We start from the raw sequence: 18,281 nt of genomic DNA, 5'->3' as shown, positions 1-18,281 counted from the left end.
TTCTTTGGCAAGAAGAAGGAAAGCAACATCTTTTCTTTCCTGTTCGCTCGGAAAATGCTCCCAAAATAATTGCGTACAGTCGAGCTGTAGCGCAACCCTGGTTGATGTCTGTACTGTCATCTAATGTCGGGTGGGTACGGGCTCGAGAGTTGCGATGACAGCTGCAACCGTTATACTGTACATGGCAAGTAGTACATGGCACCAAATAATCTCGTAGCAAGTATGGCATAACACTTGATTACCCAAGTAGGTATACATTAGACATTTAGAATTCGGTGCTCTACTAATTATTACTACATCACATACTACTGGCTTGTATTTTCGCCCCAATGCGGAACTTGGACTCCGTGTCCATTCTTGCTTCGTTCACTGTCAAGGACCCTTCTTTAATCTTTACCAAGGTAAAGAGCTGTGGATAAACCAACCCCAGCTTACTGCAGCAACTTTTGGCGGTTCCGAGGCCTGGTCCAAACTTAAATAGAGTTGTCGATCTGCTAAATAGCAGACTGCAGGTTTGACGTCGAACTGTCTAAACTTTACTTCTAATATGCTAATTTCCACTTTTAAGAATGGTGGATTTGTGTATTTGCCCTGCTTCAACCGGCCTACTCTCATATTAGATAGATCTAACATCGATCGTGTATGTATGCTGAACCGATGGACGCCCTTACCTGAAGCAACATGGCTCCTTCCCTAGACATGTAGCTTATGAATTGATCGACATTCCCAAGCCCGGATGGGGAACACTTGTATGGAAGCAAACTACCAATCTAGCCTGTAATTAGGATCGGAAGATTTAGAAATGTTCTTTGTGCCTTCGCTTTCGTTTGTTTCTTTATATTCCTTCGCATCTGTAAGGCTGGGAGTCAGGCTGTACTTTTGCTCCAGGGTTCCTCGACAACCCACACGTTGTTGGACCTACCGGCTTGTCTATTTCAATCTACCTACCTAATTTCTACCAACTTTTCAATTCTCTCGTTACCTCTCAGTCTACTCCAGTGCTATCCCCCTCTGGATCTCATTACCGACGTCGACGTCCTCTCGAAAAAAAATCAAAAGCACGCTTTGATATGGTCCTTTGATTTGGTCACTCTCGTGCGCACGCCGCCACTACCACGAAAAAAGATGCGTTTCGCTTTCGTCTTCAAGAGGAAACAAGTCCTATTCGCTTCAGTTGCCCTACTTCTACTCGTTGGAGCCCAGCTTACGTAGAGCGGAGTCGGCTCAAACGAAACCATCCATGTGACACGGCTCAAGTCATGGCTCAAAATATGGCCGTGGAGGGGGTTGACCGATGAAGAAAGGAAGGAACAGTTGCGCAAAGATGTTGAAGAGCGGACGAGAAGGTATCCGCCCGCCATCATGGATATTGCGAGCACCGACGTTCCACGTTTGTCGTGCCTCAAGTTCCCCGCCGAACGATACGAACACCTCAAGGCACCGGTCGATCTGGGCCACAAGAAGCTTTATTACTTTGCTCTGAACCTCAGGCAGTGCCACTATGTCCTTCCGCGCCTGTTGGGCTCCATAGTCGAGGTGATGCGCTTCCTTGGACCACGAAATTCGGTCCTTTCTATTGTCGAGGGCAATTCGGACGACGGCACGGCCGAGGTTTTGCAGGCGATACGACAAGATCTCGAGGCGCTCGAAATCGTATATCACTACCAGCATAGCGACATCAACCCCGGCAATGGCAGCCGCATCCTTCGGCTGGCCGAGCTTCGAAACTTGGCCATGAAGCCGCTCGTGGACAGCCGACACAACAAGACTGCCAGAGAGAGTAGTGATGGGAGTTACGGGTTGAGGTCTGCCGAGATTGATATCGTGGACCATGCCACCGTCGCTTTCATCAACGATGTGTCCATCTGTCCCGACGACATACTAGAACTCATTCATCAGCGCAACATTCAGAAAGCAGACATGACGTGCGGCATGGACTGGTCCTGGAATCTTCGATACCAGCCTTTCTACGACGTCTGGGTTGCTCGCCAGCTCAATGGAGACAGCTTCTTCGAGATCAAAGAGAACGGCGAATGGCACAAACAGTGGAAACTCTTCCACAACGATCCGTCCAACCAGGCCCGCTACGACGCCAAGGTGCCGGTGCAGGTCTTTTCGTGCTGGAACGGCGGCGCAGTATTCTCTGCCCAGCCATTCCTGGACGGCGAGGTCAGGTTCCGCGACAAAAACGAGGGCGAATGCGCCATGGGCGAGCCGGACTACCTGAACAAGGACCTATGGCACAAGGGCCACGGACGTTTTGCCATTGTGCCTACCGTCAACCTTGGATACAACGACGATCATGGAAGAGGCATCAAGCAAAAATACGGCTATGTGACAGATATGGTCAAGAAAGAGGAGACGAGCAAGCTGCCACTTCAGGTTCCTTGGGTGGACACGCCCCCGGAGAAGATCAAATGCATGCCGGGATGGAAAGACCAGAGCTGGGTACCGTGGAACGAGACGCTTGTATGATGACGAGGATTGTCTTTGCGTTTTACCTTTTCAACCTGTCTTCCGAATGTCTTGCTCATCGTGGTGCAAGTGAGCAGGCCTTTGGTTTTTGGGACGCTCGCCAAGTCTTCGGGTTTCCAGATGTATGTCCTTAAATATTGTGCCACCAGTAACCGTGCAAACACTTTCTTTCGTCTCTTTCTGTGCTCAAATTAGGGACATTTTTATACGCAAAACGTGGGCAGCCCAAAGGAACTACTTAGCCCAGCTTGCCGGGTCACATACGGGTTGCAGACATCATTACAATATATGTCTTGCCATTGTAGCTGTTTATGACTGTCTTATGTGTAGGAGACAATTTCAGCGTGGAAACTATGAAAGTATGAGCTGTCTGTCGGTTCTTCTGCCCCTGCTGGACAATTAGACAAGGATGGGCTCAAAACATGGGAATTTCTTCTGTGATGATAGTAAACGCCACCGTAAGCATTATGACACGCAGCACACCGCTTCATCCCGCATGCAGTCCTTGTGGACTCTCACGTCACACGCTCGCGGTACACAGCAACAAGGCCGGTAGATCACACAGGAGGACGGGTGGCGCCGTTGCGACCGATGACAGGCCATAAAAAAAGGGTGGGATCTGTCCCATAGAGACGCTGTCTTGTACCAACAGACTGCTTCCTGATTCTACACACGTACCATTTCTCGTGTGCCATTTGAGGAGTTCCAAGCCGTCAACAGTACCCCTAGTTTTATCAAACCGCCGGTATGGAGAAGTAGTGACTGCCTGACACATAACCCTGAACTATGTTCGATATCGTATGGGAAGGCGCCGGCCAGGGTGGCACATAATACTGTCGAGTATGGGAAATCACGCACCGCCGTGCTATCAGTAGTCTGCAAGAGAGAGAAAAAAAAGAACGTTTACAAAGACAATCTGTGGGAGACCTTCGCGCACTCAGCTGGCGTCAGAAACAAAGGCTGCATAACCCAAAACCACTACTCTGTATTCCCTTCTGTCTAGAGTCTTTAACCATCTAGGCCACACAACGGCTAACTCGGGTGCGGGCGGGCGGGTGAAAAAAAATGCCGTTACCCGAGTTTTAACTGGACACATGGCGCTATTTGCAAGCAAGATATTCGGAATGGGAGCCGTAGCCTCGCGGCCGGGGAGCCCGATGGGGGGACACGAAGTACGACATCCAAGCCTCTCCGTGTTCAGTACCGTGTTCAGTACCATGTCGACTGCCTTTTTTTGCCTCTAGTACTTGGGGCAGCGAGCTAGGTCTAGTAGCAGAATGAAATGACGTAAGGCCGTCTTCTATCCGTCAATGCGTTCTCTGTTTCTTTTCTCTTTTTTTTTTTTTAGCCTTTTTATATTTCCGAAAGCAGAAAAGTGTTTGACCAAAGTCAAGTGAAGCTATTGCTCTCTGGTTATACGTCCGTCGAGCAAAAACGTAGACGAATGGCTCGTATCGCAACATAAGCATGAGCCCCAGGGTCCAAGGCCAAGTCTGACAGATTCTCTGGTAGTGAAAACAAGAAGCAAGAGAAACAATCCCTCCCAATGCCAAGGGACAAAGCGGAGGATGACTGGCATGAAGAACGACGTACCTAACCGAAAAGAGTTATAGCCTTAACCAAAAAAAAAAAAAAAAAGTGCTATAAGGGTAGCGTACATCAGGTAAGGCGACTAGACGACCTTCTAAACCTAGCCTCGGATCGACAAGCAGCAAAATAGAACAAACCCCCAGAGAGCCCGACTGTAAAAGCGCTGGAAGGATTTTGGTTGTCGACGGGCCGCTGCGCCGTCTCGAATTATGATAAAAAAAAAAGAACATTGATTCATCACGCCAACTCGGGTTGCAGAGAACTCGACCATCTAGACTAATTCTAGCACATAGTTAGAACAAAACAAGGACTGAAAAAAAAAAGAAAAAAGAAGAATTTCGATAGTGGCTGGGGATCTGCACTATGGACGGTTCTGTCTTTTTTTTCTTCTTTTCTTCTTTCTCCGTATTCTTTCTGCCTTCCACGGAGACGATCCCGCATGGCAAAAAATAGATCGTCAGGTACACCGGAGGCCCTAGCACGTGCCGACATGACGATGAGTACTGGTCAGAAACATGTCAACATACTGTCAAGGACACGCATAGTCAAGAAATCTCGACGGAATGTCGTCTGCCATGGACTAGACACAATGGAACAAGGAATAAAATCATGCGCAATTGAGCTCTCAGCGACCCTCTTGTTAAAAGCTAAAGTTAAAAAGTTTTACACCTCAGGTGAATTAGAATATCAGAAAAAAGGAAGTAAAAACGACGAATCCAAATGCTCGACTAAAAACAGAAAAAAATAAAAATAAAAAGCACATCAAGTGGTACTCGGTTCAAAGGTGGAAAAAAAAGTCCCGCGTCAGCATTGCTAGCGACGGTAAAAAAAAAAAAAAAGACTTAGAAGCAAAGAAGAACAAGTCCCATAAAACAAAATCGCAAAAAAGCACCACCTCCCCGGGCCCGTCAGGTCCATCAACTGTTGCTTGACACTACATTAAGAGCGCCAACCCAAATCGGGCAGGCATGCCCTGTATGTGGACCAAGGGGCCCCTCCAACATATAACAAGCAGCGCAAAGTGACAAAAGAGAGGTTTCTGTGTTCCGAGACTGGACAAGTGGGGGGCGGATGGAAGATGTAGGAGGTATTTCGGTAGTTCAGGTCATAAGATGGGGTTTTATGTGATCATTGTGTTTTGCGCATCATGGGTATCTCGCTTGAGCCAAAGGCTCGGGGTATCCTAACCTTGACAAAAACCAGAAACAGCGCGATTATCTTTTTTTTTTGACTTTCATGTCTCGTAAAAACTCATTCCCCACGTTGACTTGTTCGGTGACACTTCATGAATCCCGCCGTGTTCCTCTAGCGGCAATCCTCAGGTGTGCGCCGGATGAAGATGATGAGACTCTTTGTGCCTGTGTCTGCTTTCAACTGGTTCGTCTATCCTCCAGCTTAGAAAAGAGCAGCAAGACCAGCGAAGGCCAGAACGACCATGCCGGCGGGGGCAACAGCGCTGGCGGCACCGACCGGGATGGGAGACGGCGACGACTGGCCGGTCGGGGCAGGGCCACTGCCAGAGCCACCGGAACCACTCTTGCCGGGGACGATACCCGTGGCCTTGGCAGTGCCAGACGGGAGAGCCGTGGACTTGACAATAGCGCCGGTGCTGGCGATGGAAGTCGCGTTGTTGACGACGGCGGCGGTGCTGGCCGCGGCGGCAGTGGTCGCAGCAGCAGTGGTCGGGGCAGCGGTCGAAAGCGGGACCGGGACCAGAGAAGAGACGGCGCCGGCACACTGGTCAAGGGGCTTGCCCTCCGGGCAGCAAATCTGCTCGCCCTTGGCGTTGTTGGCGCAGAAGAATCCCGCGTCACATGACACTGTGAAATCCCAAATTGTTAGTCCTCGGCCAAAAACAGCATCGTGATTTAATAGTATTTTATAGCGTTGATGATCGGCGTTGGAGATTCGTCTTTTTTTAGACTGCATGTTGGTTGTACAGTGCATAAAATGGGACCGAAATCCAAAACGCCCAAAATTGTGGAGCCAGGTTAGAGAACCAACTTACCACCCTTGCCGCCAGGGCAGCACTTCTGCCTTTCCTTGTCAAAGCAGTGAATTGACTCGTCGTTGGACGGGCACATGTCGAAGCTAGCACCACAAGCCTGGGCGCAACTGTCTCCCATACCGCAGAGTGTCTGGGTAGGGACGTAGACGCTGTTGTTGTCAGCGCGGGCCTCGATGTTGCTGTAGCCGAAGATGGCTTCCGGCGACGAGTTGAGAGCACTCGTTGCAACGGCGAGGCAGGCCGCGGCGGTGATGGAGTTGAAGCGCATTGTGGCGGGTGATGTGGTGGTGCTCGAGAGGAGGAGTAGATGGTTGTTGCTTTTGCTTCGTGGATTGTAAAAAAAAAAGAAACCGTAATATGACTAGGCTACTACTGAGGCTCAACCCTTGTTTTGCTTTGGTGACTTGTTCTTCCTTGAATGTCCTAAATTCGAAGTGAACGCGAGTATGTTTTCAAGCGCAGCTGGTCGACAGGCGAATGCTGTATAGGAGGATGTAGTAAATGAGCGGATAGAGTAAAAAACTCTGCTGTAAAGAATGAAATGTCGCCGTCGGAGAGGGACGCTGGAGACGTGGGGAGGTTTGAGACAACCGTGAAAGAGAACGAATTCATGACCCCGGGGCCCGGCGTCAGGGCGGCAGCCAACGGGGATAAATAACGACAATGCTGAGGTGACTTTCTGGTGAGAACGGGCCCCCAATCTCGAGTGGAATTCTCCACTTGCAGCGTCTAGCGCAACGCTCAGTGGCTAGCAGGGTGAGCACAGTCGACGAAATTAGGGTGAGCGGGGCCTGGGATTTGTGCGCAGGGGTGATATCCGGGGTGGGATAAGTAGTGAAGAAACGACTCCTTAATTTTAACCAAGATGGGAAAGTAAGATGGGTGGACACTGGGAGATGCTGGGCATTGAGTGAAGAAAAAAAGAAAAAAAAAAGAAAGAAAATTGCGACGACGATGCGACGAGATGACTACATTTTCAACAGCTAAAAGAGACGACAAAGGAAATACTTCTAGGCCTGCCTTATAGCCCTTTGGTGAACAACTCTTACGCGCTTGTGGAACGTGATGTTGCAGTTAGTAACCGCCATGTTGGTGAAAGGGACGCATTTTTAGGCCAACAAAGCACAAAAATCAGATCAGGTCATCCATGCCAGGCCAGGCCATGTAGTTTCGGCGGTTGGAAAAAAACGTCTTTGAAGAATTCCCCAGTCCGGCGGTCCAAAATCGGCAGGAAGTGGACAGGCGCCTAAAAGTGTGAATGCCTCGATGTATGTATGTAAGTGTGCGTACCTTGCTACCCCAGTAACCTGTTGTGCTGTACCGACGGTAGAGTACAAGGTCCAGGCTTTCAATAACAAAACTTCTTTGCGAGCCAAGTATTGCTGTATTACCTTAATTAGGTGCCTGCTTTAGTTTAGCCAGACACCCAGGTAAGCCAAGCGGTAGGCACGCGCGAGATCCTGGTTGGTCTTGGGCCTATCTCGCGCATGCGTCCGAACAAAGTCAGCGAACCGATCGGACCCTTGAGGGTTAGCTCGCTGCGTTCGGTGGGTAGTGCTGATACTGTACAAAGTAGTAGCCAGTAGTCTTTGTTCTTTTTTTGTGCAAGTCTGGAAGGCCTCGGAAGAATTACAGTTTTTCTGCTGTGAGAGAGTTTCAACACAAAGAGCTGTGTTGGTAGATCTTGTCGCTGCAAAATTAGAAAAAAAGAAAAGTGTCACGTGCAACATCCGACTCGAGTTAAGCTATCTTCAATGGGATTATATGCAAACGAAGATCACAAGTTTCGTGTCGTATATGCGTGCATGCATGCAGACACGGTGATCCAGACACAGTACAGTATTGTTCTCTGGAGATCCTACTAATAATTACTGGTATAGCCTAGACCTGGTAGGCAGAATGATCAGCATCCTCTTTCGGTTGCCTTCCGCCGCATCGACATCGGTCATCATGCGCTGTAAGGACAAGAACGGCAAGGTGGACCCATCCAAATCCTGCAGCGGCCAATCCCGTCCACGTTTCTTCACTATGAAAGGAAGTGACCAAGCTAAAGCAACAGATCACAAGCGAGATTGAACAACCTTACCCAAGCGACCTGACAACCATTCACACCGTCACCTTCGCGATCCCTTCTCTTTATCCCAAGATACCAGGGGTTTGCAATCTGGGGAATGGGTCTGGCAATTTAATTCATTTCTGTTTTGTTTCTTTATCTTCTTGGATTGCGCGATTAATATTAAGTGCCCCTCATTTCACAGACCCAGATACAGTAGTTTGTTTATATGGCGATACCCTCATCTATTGATCGATCGTTTGATTGAAGACGACGAGGACAACGACAATACCAGTAATTGTGACTGCATGTTTCCCAACCGCCCGACTCGTATTCTGTCGAAAACTATCCACAATGCGTGGATATGATGCGCTGTACTTGCAGCTAACCTTTACCGCCTACTTCGCATGTTTTTTTGTCCCTTCGTACCTGCATGTCGGTGCCGCCTCCCCGCCCGCGCATCAAAGCTGACTTTTTGGCTGTCTATCTCCCAACATTGCTCATTATTCGCTGCATCCTCCCTTGCAACCCCCAAACCCATGCTCTCCCAGATTGCTCTACCGCCGGACCAGACTTTGGGGAAGATTGCGTGGTTCGCCATTTGATTGGCGGAGCATTTGCGCAAATTGCCATTTGGCTCGGCGACATCAAGCTTGCAATCCCAGGCAATACTGACTGACCGTCGCGGCATTTCGATTCGACTGGATCTCAATTTAGAGAATGCCGAGCCCTGTGGGCCTGCGAGGTGATCCCAGTTAATTAACCGCCTGAACAAGAACTAGCCGCCTAAGGTGGGGTTGTGAACCACCCCCATTTGGGACGAAGCCCTGACCTGTCATCCAATGACACGGATGTTTTATGTAGAGATGTTTTCTATCTTTCTTTTTCTGGTCTTGTTCTTCTTTGAAACAGACAAACGGCAAAGAAAAAAAAAAAAAGGCCAACAACCAAGATCACTTCCCATATTCGGGGTCCTACTGGGTCACGCGGGTTTTCTAATTTCATCATATGTGTCGTTTGCGTCCTCTAAAAAAAATAAAAATAAAAATAAAAAAAAGCCGTAGTGACGCCACACGGTGGTCAGCCCTAGCGGCTTTGCCCTTGCTGAGACAGTTGGTTGCGAATACCAACTTTGCAAAGAGCAGCGGCTGGGCAAAGACAAAGCCGCCTGTATCCTATGCGGCTGCGGTGGGACATTCCGCCCGCTACAGAATTGATGGGCAAGCAGAGACAATGCTTACGGCGGGACACATACAGATTTGGAAGGCTTGTTCCATAGTCAAAAAAAAAAAAAAAAAAAAAAAAAAAAAAAGGAAATAGAGCAAGGAGTTTGGGCCATCAGGCCCAGGTTGTACAAAATCTCCCAATGCATTGCTCCCGAAATAACTGAAGCAGTGTGATACCATAATCATGACGATCACTTCCTTCTGCTATTATTATTATACAGATGTTCCCCTGGCTTCCTTGCCCGTGACACATGATATTAAGGGTTCAAAAGGGAAAAGTTATCGAGAGGAGAGCTGGTAGGAACAAGGCGGCCTCTCTGAAAGCCACAGTCGTATGGCCTTTCCTCATATTGGGCCGAATTTGTCTGTCCGACCAGAATAAAAGCTTTGCTCAGATCATGTATCGTATGACTCCAAAGTAATAGCCAAACACCAAACGGGACCAATGTGGCTGGCAGCACAAGAGAGCGTGGATGACACGAACCGCCTAGCTCCTTTTTTTTTCATGATCTGTGTCGCTCGTCCGCATAAAATGCCCGTCCGTAATTCAACTACTGACCCTCGAAGCCCGACATCTTGGAGATCCAGGCGTTCATGCTCGCATACTTATCCTCAAAGTTCTTCTCGAACCTTTCGCACGCGGCCCACATGGGGTCCTTTTTCGTCCAGTACGTGTAGCAGTTTGTAAAAATCTGACGCATGTCTGCGAGAAACTCCTCCTCGTCTTTGTACAGATGCTGGTCCATCTTGTTCTTCATGGTCCTCAGGTCCATTGGGCGATTAATCTTTGTGAAATAATCAGGGACTTCATCACGGAGAGGATCGACTGGTTCTTTGAACGGACCAACGATCCGGGTCCAGAATCCTGCATTTCGCGGCACATATGGGTCAGGGAACCACTATCAACATCCCGAATAGAGAGGTATTCGGATTTCTCATAATGAGAGAAGAGGTCCATGAGTTTTGCTTACCAGGTCCCGAAACCATCCTAGTCAACAGATCTGAGCAGAACTCGAGTTTCTGCTCTACGGTAGGGTTCAGGTCGGCCAGCTGCTGCTTGCTCCTTCGCCTCTGCGTGGTAGCAGCAGGTTTTGCCGCTGGCAGAGACGCTCTGGCTTTCTTGGTAGCATTGGCGGCAGATTTGTAGCCTGCGGCGGTGTCGCCGTTAGGGAGCACGTCCGAATGTCGGGCTCTCTTCACAGGCCGAGCAGGGGGGATCTCCTCGAGCCCGTCTGCTTCGAGCTGATGTGTGGCTCTGGGCGGAGCAGGAATGCTGTTGCTGCAGGTATTTGGAGACGCCGACCCGGGTACGGTGGATGCAGGGGGGAAGTCCAATGAGCTCATAGCTATCACTAGCTCGCTCAAGACCTCCTGGGGAAGAGATCGCGCGAATTCGGCTCGAGATTCGGAAGAACGCATGTACTCGGCGGCCCACTCGAGGAAGAGAAGGCGGATGGAGGAACCTTCGGGTGTGTCCCGCCAAACCTGGACGAGCACCGGGGTGGCAGGGATCCGCTGGGTGATTCGTCGACACTCGTTCATAGCCTCGAGGGTCTTGTCACACAGTCCATCAATTCCAAGTTCATTACCAAGCTTCCAGACACCTATAAGGACTTCATATGATGGCAGGCTTCCCAGGTCTGGGCAGACCTGGCCTGTGTATATATAGTTTTGTGCGCATGAAAACACCTCGACGGGGGTCTCGCTGAGATTGACAACATGCTCGATCTGCTGTTCCTGCTGGTTCCGGTCAAAGTGATCACGAAAGTATGAAGACTTTGCACATAAGAAGTCCTTTTGTATGCCAAACGGTTGCTCCTCGCTGCCGACCAGAATGATAACAAAGATGGGGTGGGGATCCCTGGTGGACATCTGATGTCAATAAAAAGACTTTTGTTGGTTTTGTATTTTGGGTTGACTTACATCCAAGAGAACTGCGAGGGTGGCCTTTGTCCAGCCCCATCCGAGGCCTCGACGTCGACGACTGCTCTGAAGCCGTTCACGTCATTTTGGCTTTCCATGGCTTTCACCTGCGTGGAGAATGTGACAAATTTAGCAAGATTCACTCAGCGACACGTCTAAAAAAAATTGACAATATGAAGTCGGACGGTGAGATCCGAGGAGGAAGTTTGAAAATGGTGATATGGGGACCTGAGAAGCGAGGATTCCAAGTCTTCAAATGATGGACTGTAAGTGAACAATACAGGCAAAAAAAGACTAAGTGCATGAGAGTTATTCACCCAAAGAAGTAACATACTTCGGAAAGCAAGGTACGTGACTATAAGACAAGTTTTGATAGACAACCGAGTCAACTCACTCTGAAGCTTCTTTCTCCCTGCAGTTGACACTTGATTATAACCACAGACCAGGTTCACGTCAACACGAACTCAATGTCACTGCCAGGGCCTGACACGAGCAACTCAAGGTGTCAAGGTGGATGAGAAGACTGCTCAGAAATGCGGCCCAGGGATTCAAGAAATTCAACAATCGCGAAATTTTAAGACTTTTGGAACAGTCGAGACAAATACCGATGAGAAGCCGCTCAAATGAATAACATCTGAATGAAAGAAATTCGATGCAAAATGAGAAAATCGTGTGATAACTTGTTGTTGAAGTCAAATCTAATGTGCCAACATGGGGGAAGCTGCGACTGAGCATGCAGGCACAGGTGGCCCTAGCTCCAAGGCTGACCAAAGCCAGCCACCGACTGAAGCAGGATAGTCACGTGAACAGCTTCATATCCTCTCCCCAGCGATGAATCACTTGCATCGTACAAACCGGGAGGCAGCATTTGATCATGTTGTATTAATTGGTGTGTACACTGTATTAATGAAGTGCTTCCAGAGTATCATTGCTGATCATGTAATAAGAGTGAGTGAAAGAAGTCTGGATTGCTTACTTGCATAATACCGCCGCGTAGTCAAGTGACTGACTGCCCTGGTAGCCAACCAATTATGTACTTGGGGTACCTACGTGATCTGGCCCAACTCCAACATCCTCTCAGATCCTCTAGAGCTAGAGGGCATAAAAGTGCATGCTCAATTCAACTGCAGTGAAGCTGTCCTGTAGACGATTGCCTCAGTTTTGCATAGCAGGAGCGGCCTCCTTGCCAGTTTCCCGGCGTATCTCGATTGCCTGTAGACTTGACTCAGCCCGCCAATTGGAGTCGAGCCGAAGTACCAGCAGTTTGCTGGGATCATGGGATCTAATCACAATGTACTCGCTGCTCAAGACCAAAATCTAACAAAATGAATTGCAACACAAGAATGCTCCATATATTTTAGTTTTATGGTTTCGCGGATAAGCTTTGGGATTTTTTCCGCGTGAGGTGGTCCTCCGGATCTGCGTCCCTGTCGTGCAGTTTCTCGCGGTGTTTTGTTCTGCAATTCAAAGCTTATCAGGGCTCTTCCTGGCCGGGTTGGCGCATTCCAGGTTCCCCACCAGTCCCACTAATAGCCCGTTTTTTTTTTATTCATTTGCGCCCGCAGCCAGGTCCTACCTTTGTTCGGAAGAGCGGGGGGGGGGGGGTGCCTGAACAATCCGCCCCGAGCGACGTCGCTGCCGTCGCCAACAATCGAGCCGCCATGGGCCGCCCATCACCGACATCATCGCCGTCCTCGTCACAACCCTCTCCCCACCCCGACACAAAACATGTCGTCGCGCATGGCGAAGCAGCACGAGCGGCTCGTCGTGGAGCTGCTCCCGTTCGAGACGGTGGAGCAGTTCCACTCGTGGCTGGAGAGCGCGCCGGTGCTGGGCTCGTGGCTCGAGTTCCGCGCAAACTGCCGCCACCGGGACCTGGACGAGGTCGAAAAGAGCCGCGCCGCCCAGCTGACCCGGGACGCCCTCGACGCCAGATCGGCCAGGTACCTCGTCTACCACCCGGACAAGCAAGGGTGGACCCTCGAGGACCACGTCGTCCGCTTCATGGCCACCGTCATGAGGGACGCCGTGCTGCAGGGCGTCTGGGCCGACGCCGAGCTGAGGGAAAGGACCGTCGACATTGCAAAGGCCGTCTTTGAGGTCATGTGCTTCCTCAAGGCTGTTGATGAGCAGCCTTCGGCGTCTGGGTCTGATGATGTTGCTGGGGAGCATCCGCCTGATTATCATCCGCCTGATTCCCTCCCTCCTGGTTACTCTGCTTGAGCTTATTGAGCAGAGTGACATTTCGCCTTTTTTTTTTCCCCTTGAGTTTATCGACACTGCCTACTGGCTCACACTGATGATGGCATTGAACTCTGGACCACTTTTTCAAAGAAACATTACTTCATTTCATTTGTTTGTATACGTGAAATCATACATAAATATTTTCAGTAGAAAAAAAAAGGTCATATCATATGAGGTTCCTTGCCCATGTAAAACTTCCTCTGCAAGAAAGATTCCTCCTTATGCCGGCGGGGCCAGGCCGCTCTCGCAGGTGAGCGTGTCGGCGTAGCAGGCGAGGAACAGCTTGTCGCTGGCAGAACCGATCCAGAATTTGTAGCGTCCGTCGACCTGGGGCACGACCCAGTTCTGGGACACGACGTCCCAGACGCTGACGTCGCGGCGCGTGAGGGTGAGCTTGAGCTCGGTGCTCTCGCCCGGAGCGATGGCGGCGCTCTTCTCGAAATCTCGCAGCTGCACGACAGGCGTGTCGTAGGGGATGCCCTCGGGGTACTGCAAGTACAACTGGGCGACGGCCTTGCCGGCGTGGCTGGCGCTGGCGTCGTTGGAGACCTTGACCGTGATCTCGTACGCGACGTCCCAGAGGGCCGGGTTGCCACCCTGGCCGCCACCCGCAGCCGGGCCGGGCTTCTGCTCGGTGCTGTAGCCCGCCGGGTAGTTGTACTGCTTTGAGGAGTCCTTTGCGGCGTTGTCGGCGTCGTTCTTGCTCAGGTAAGGGTACAGGTAGCGCCAGATCTGGTTGAACTTCTCAGGCCAGTACACCTCGGACGGCTGGGGGAGGTCGTTGGTGTAGACGGGAGTGGAGCCCTTGGGCTGGCGCGGAGGCGGGGTGCTGCTGAGCTGCGTCACGCGGCGGATGGTGGCGTCGGAGAAGGTGAAGTTGGCGTAGCTGAGGCCGTGGCCGAAGGCGAACCGGGGCTTGATGTTGTTCTTCTGGAGGTGGCGGTAGTCAAAGTATCTATAGCGAGGGGGGGTTAGCACTTATGCAAAGCTTGGATTTTTTTTTTCTTTTCTTTCTTTTACTTCTGGGAACTTGGTACTTACGCTCCCTCAGAGTAGGTGTCCTGAACCTGACCAAAGGCAAAGCCCCGAAGCTTGGTGCTCTCGGGGTAATCCTCCTCGCGGACAGGGATGGAGTAGGGAAGATGGCCGCTGGGCGAAACATCACCATAGAGCACGTTAGCCAGGGAGTGGCCGGCCTCCTGGCCGGGTAGATGGGCGATCAAGACTGCCTTTACGGAGGGCAGGTTCACCCAGTCCTCCATGACGAGCGGGCCGACAGTGTGCGCAACGACAATGACGCTCTTGTACTTTTCAGCAGCCTTCTTGATGAGCTCGTCACCACCATACCACGCCTTTAGTCCCGAGTTGTCGCGGTCACCGTGGTTGCCCTCCACGGTGTATGAGTTCTCACCAGAGTCGGAGCTGATGAAGACCATTGCAACGTCGTCATCACCCGGCGTGGGCACGCTGGGGAATTTGTCAGTTTGGTAATACGTCACATTGGCTGAGTTGGTCTTGATGCTGGTGATGGGGTCATGGAACACTATGATGATAAGTCAGTACGTATGATTAAAATGTAAGAGAGAGGAAGAAAAAGAAAACAAAAACAAAAAAAAAAAAAAACTCCTTACCTTGATAGGTAGCAGTGCCCGATCCCCAGCCCATGCCCAAGGTTCCCTTGTTGCAGTTTCGGTCAGTGCAGCCATTGGGGCCGTCAGGGTTGACGGCGGCGCCAGTGCCAAAAACGCGTAGGGGCCGGGACTTGGACAGGGGAAGCACGTTGTCGTCGTTTTTCAGAAGGGTGACTGCGTCTTGGGCAATCTCGCGAGCAACCTTCCAGTGGTCTGCAGCCACATCGACAAACTTGTTGACGACCCCAGAAGGTGAGATGAGCGCACCGGGGTAGAGCAGACCGGTCTCCTTGTCCGTGTTGGAGGAGAAGTTGACGTCGGTGTAGTCCTTATCCTGACCCATCTGGTACCACGCAGCAACGACCCTGGTCACCATGTCGTTCAGTCGGTCCATTGGGATGGATCCGTTCAGGGCCGAACGACTGAGGTCGTAGTTCCAGAAGCTCTGGCCCAGAGCCAACGGGACTGTGTGAATGTCACCTGGCATGGACATGTCAAGACCCGCCAGAGCACTTGCGACTCCGCTGTTCTGACTAAGCCTGTATATGCAAAAGACAAAATATTAGCGTTGCGACGCAAAGGGTCTAATGATGAACAACACTCGCAGCTTCGTTCGATAAGCAGCCCGGAATCTGAGGGTTAAGACTTACCAATCACTCATGACGAAGCCGTTGAAACCAAGCTCATCTTTGAGGATGCCGTTGATAAGCATGGAATTTTGAGTGGAAGCAGAGCCGTTGACCTAAAGGATCAAAAATTCAGTCAGTCAGACGTGGGAACATTCCCAGGATTGTGCAAAAAAAGTCTTTTTTCTACTTACGCCGTTGTATGCAGTCATGACGGCACCGACACCGGCGTGAACTCCCTCGGCAAATGGCCAGAGGTAGATCTCATGCAAGGTACGGTCGTCAATGTTGGAGCTGTAACCGTCCTGGAAGAGGTGGTACATGCGATACCTTGTCGACATGTCAGCAGGTTGTTCAAAAAGGTAATAAGGCATCGAAACCCAGATATGGTTCCCAGGTGATTTAGGCAGCTTACATCTCCTGCTCGTTTCCGATCAGGTGCTTGATGGTTGCGATAACACCCTGTTCCTGGACGGCCTTGATGGTGATGGCGCCTGCCTTTCCTTGCAGGACAGGGTCGGCTCCAAAGCTCTCCCAGTTTCTTGCGTTTCAGTTAGCCAAAGCGTTCGTAGTGGTAAAACTGCGTACCATGTATAAAAAGGCAGCAATTTTTTTGGGGTTGCTTTTTGTGCAACTTACCGGCCTCCACGAGGCTTGCGGCCAATTGGGCCCACGGCAGGCCCAAGCCAAATGTTGGCTCCTTTGCCCTTGAACTCCTTGCCCAGAGCCTCTGCGCGAGCCCTGAACAGCTCCTTGTCCCAGGTGGCTCCGGTGGTGATGCCGGCGGGGAAGACGGTGATGTGGTCCGTCTGTCGGACACCCAGAGCCGAGTCCTGGAGGCAGAGCTGGCGGAAGCCGAGCCTGAGCGCGCTGCCCGTGTTACCGACGCAGGGGCCCATGAAAATTCCGGTTCCGGAGGTGATGTTGACCTTCTCGGCGAGGGTCATCTGCTCAACCAAGAGCTTGGCCTTGGCGTAGCTGTCGGCCCACTCGGGTGCCCAACCGCCGTGAGGGGTGGGATAGTAGGGGGCGGCCACGTAGGGGGCCGGGACGGAATCGCGGCGGTGGATGCTGCCGGCATCAACGAGAGCGAGGCGGGCAAAGGCCAAGATGGCCAGGCACGCGTTACTCGAGACCATTGCGAAAGGTGGTTCGAAAAGCCAGGTTCAAGCTTGTCTTTGTGTATGATTCGTCGACTAGATGTGTCTGCCTGGGCTGGGCGAGACAAACAATGGTACCAGGTAGACAAGGCCAGCAACAACAACAACAAAAACAGAACTGTGGTCAACCAACTTAACGGGACCAGGAACCATGCAGAGGGCTAAAGGAGAGAAGCACCGTGGGAGTGAAGCCGCCAGAAGAACCAACGTTGCGGGTTCAGCCGTGGCATATATATAGGTACTCCATTGAGCAGGTTTGCCGTCACCGGGTGCTTCCTACGTGGATGGTCGGGATGCATGCATAGCATAGCAACACCGAAACAAGGGTCGGTAGTCATTCTGCAAAGGCACCCAACCCCACCGCGAACGCGCCGGGAAAAAAGTAGCAAAAAACCAAACACCAGTCAGTGGTGACGAAGCTACCGACCCGATGTCAAGGGTTACCTCCGCTCGTCGCGCTGTCCAGTGCGGCCCACGCCAGGTAAGCGAGCGAAAGCAACCCATCATGTGCATGTCTTCATTTCCCAGGCTTGCCGTGCCACTGCCTGAATTATCTCAAATGATGGTCTATAATGATATTATTGCTATAGGCTGCAGGCTGAGTGAGGTAAGGGGGAGTTGCCAAAGTGGGTTAAGTTGGAAAAAAAAAGAGTGGGAAGATTGAACTTGGGGGAGCAAGCTGGTTTGCTGGTTTGGGGTTTTCTGGAGAAAGATCCCCAGAGCGGGGTGAACCACGAGGCAAAAGACGTACCTGGTAGTAGTACAAATTGGTATTTCCTCCGTAGTCACGCAGGTGGATGCGGTTGCAGTTTGTGTGGGCCGAGTGCGGACAGACCCTGAGTCCCACCTATGTTATAGACTTCTAGTGGACGCTCTGGAAGCCGCCGGTCCAGGCACTGGGGCTTCCAAAAATCACTGCCCCTCGTCGTCGATGCATTTCGGACAAGACCTGAGCTCCCAATCCTCAAGGTTGGAGTCCATGTTGCCTCGGGTGCGACGTCGGTTCTGACAGAAGCAGTCGTTATGAGGTAAGTGATACTACATAGGCAGCGATATGGCACCAAGTTAAAGTAGGTTAGCTCCTGAGTCCCTTTATGTCTAGACTAGCTGGTAGCGGTTTATAGCTAGTCTGCACTAGGTAAGAAGATGCATTTATCTCATCTGGGATTATCGTTTGGTCAATTTCCCTCTGCATCGCATCGCGTAGGATTGCCTTGGGCGCCCAGCAAAATGAATCAATAATCAAAGGCCTTATCACCTTGGGATTGTGATTGACAGCATACCCGCTCAGATTGCACACAACGGTTGCAGCGCAATGCATCTTGGCTCCCGTCAATCACCGCCA

At 51.1% G+C, this 18,281-nt stretch overlaps 6 protein-coding genes across 6 annotated transcripts; 2 read left to right on the top strand and 4 right to left on the bottom strand.

Moving 5' to 3' along the window:
* Nucleotides 1–1,362: 1,362 nt before the first annotated feature.
* On the top strand, nucleotides 1,363–2,475 carry PpBr36_00958 (uncharacterized protein; the record flags this gene model as incomplete). The annotated part of the gene is made up of 1 exon (XM_029888147.1): nucleotides 1,363–2,475. The coding sequence occupies one exon, from the start codon at nucleotides 1,363–1,365 to the stop codon at nucleotides 2,473–2,475; it is 1,113 nt and encodes a 370-aa protein (XP_029751090.1).
* Nucleotides 2,476–5,460: 2,985 nt separating this feature from the next.
* On the bottom strand, nucleotides 5,461–6,341 carry PpBr36_00957 (uncharacterized protein; the record flags this gene model as incomplete). The annotated part of the gene is made up of 2 exons (XM_029888146.1): nucleotides 5,461–5,885; nucleotides 6,074–6,341. 2 exons carry the CDS (start codon nucleotides 6,339–6,341, stop codon nucleotides 5,461–5,463), a joined length of 693 nt encoding a protein of 230 aa, XP_029751099.1.
* A 3,562-nt stretch (nucleotides 6,342–9,903) lies between these two features.
* Nucleotides 9,904–11,373, bottom strand: PpBr36_00956 (uncharacterized protein; the record flags this gene model as incomplete). The annotated part of the gene is made up of 3 exons (XM_029888145.1): nucleotides 9,904–10,217; nucleotides 10,324–11,213; nucleotides 11,276–11,373. The coding sequence occupies 3 exons, from the start codon at nucleotides 11,371–11,373 to the stop codon at nucleotides 9,904–9,906; spliced, it is 1,302 nt and encodes a 433-aa protein (XP_029751098.1).
* A 1,599-nt stretch (nucleotides 11,374–12,972) lies between these two features.
* PpBr36_00954 (uncharacterized protein) lies at nucleotides 12,973–13,519 on the bottom strand (the record flags this gene model as incomplete). Its single annotated transcript, XM_029888143.1, is given in 2 exon segments — nucleotides 12,973–13,134; nucleotides 13,145–13,519. The coding sequence occupies 2 exon segments, from the start codon at nucleotides 13,517–13,519 to the stop codon at nucleotides 12,973–12,975; spliced, it is 537 nt and encodes a 178-aa protein (XP_029751096.1).
* Nucleotides 13,004–13,498, top strand: PpBr36_00955 (uncharacterized protein; the record flags this gene model as incomplete). Its single annotated transcript, XM_029888144.1, has 1 exon — nucleotides 13,004–13,498. One exon carries the CDS (start codon nucleotides 13,004–13,006, stop codon nucleotides 13,496–13,498), a length of 495 nt encoding a protein of 164 aa, XP_029751097.1.
* A 219-nt stretch (nucleotides 13,520–13,738) lies between the features above and the next one.
* On the bottom strand, nucleotides 13,739–16,915 carry PpBr36_00953 (uncharacterized protein; the record flags this gene model as incomplete). Its single annotated transcript, XM_029888142.1, has 7 exons — nucleotides 13,739–14,474; nucleotides 14,561–15,062; nucleotides 15,151–15,689; nucleotides 15,801–15,892; nucleotides 15,971–16,106; nucleotides 16,192–16,317; nucleotides 16,416–16,915. 7 exons carry the CDS (start codon nucleotides 16,913–16,915, stop codon nucleotides 13,739–13,741), a joined length of 2,631 nt encoding a protein of 876 aa, XP_029751095.1.
* Between the last annotated feature and the right edge of the window lie 1,366 nt (nucleotides 16,916–18,281).

Source organism: Pyricularia pennisetigena, chromosome 2, assembly GCF_004337985.1.
Source record: "Pyricularia pennisetigena strain Br36 chromosome 2, whole genome shotgun sequence".
Taxonomy (NCBI): domain Eukaryota; kingdom Fungi; phylum Ascomycota; class Sordariomycetes; order Magnaporthales; family Pyriculariaceae; genus Pyricularia; species Pyricularia pennisetigena.
Note: the sequence above shows the minus strand (reverse complement) of the source record. Positions and strands in the feature narration are given on the sequence as shown.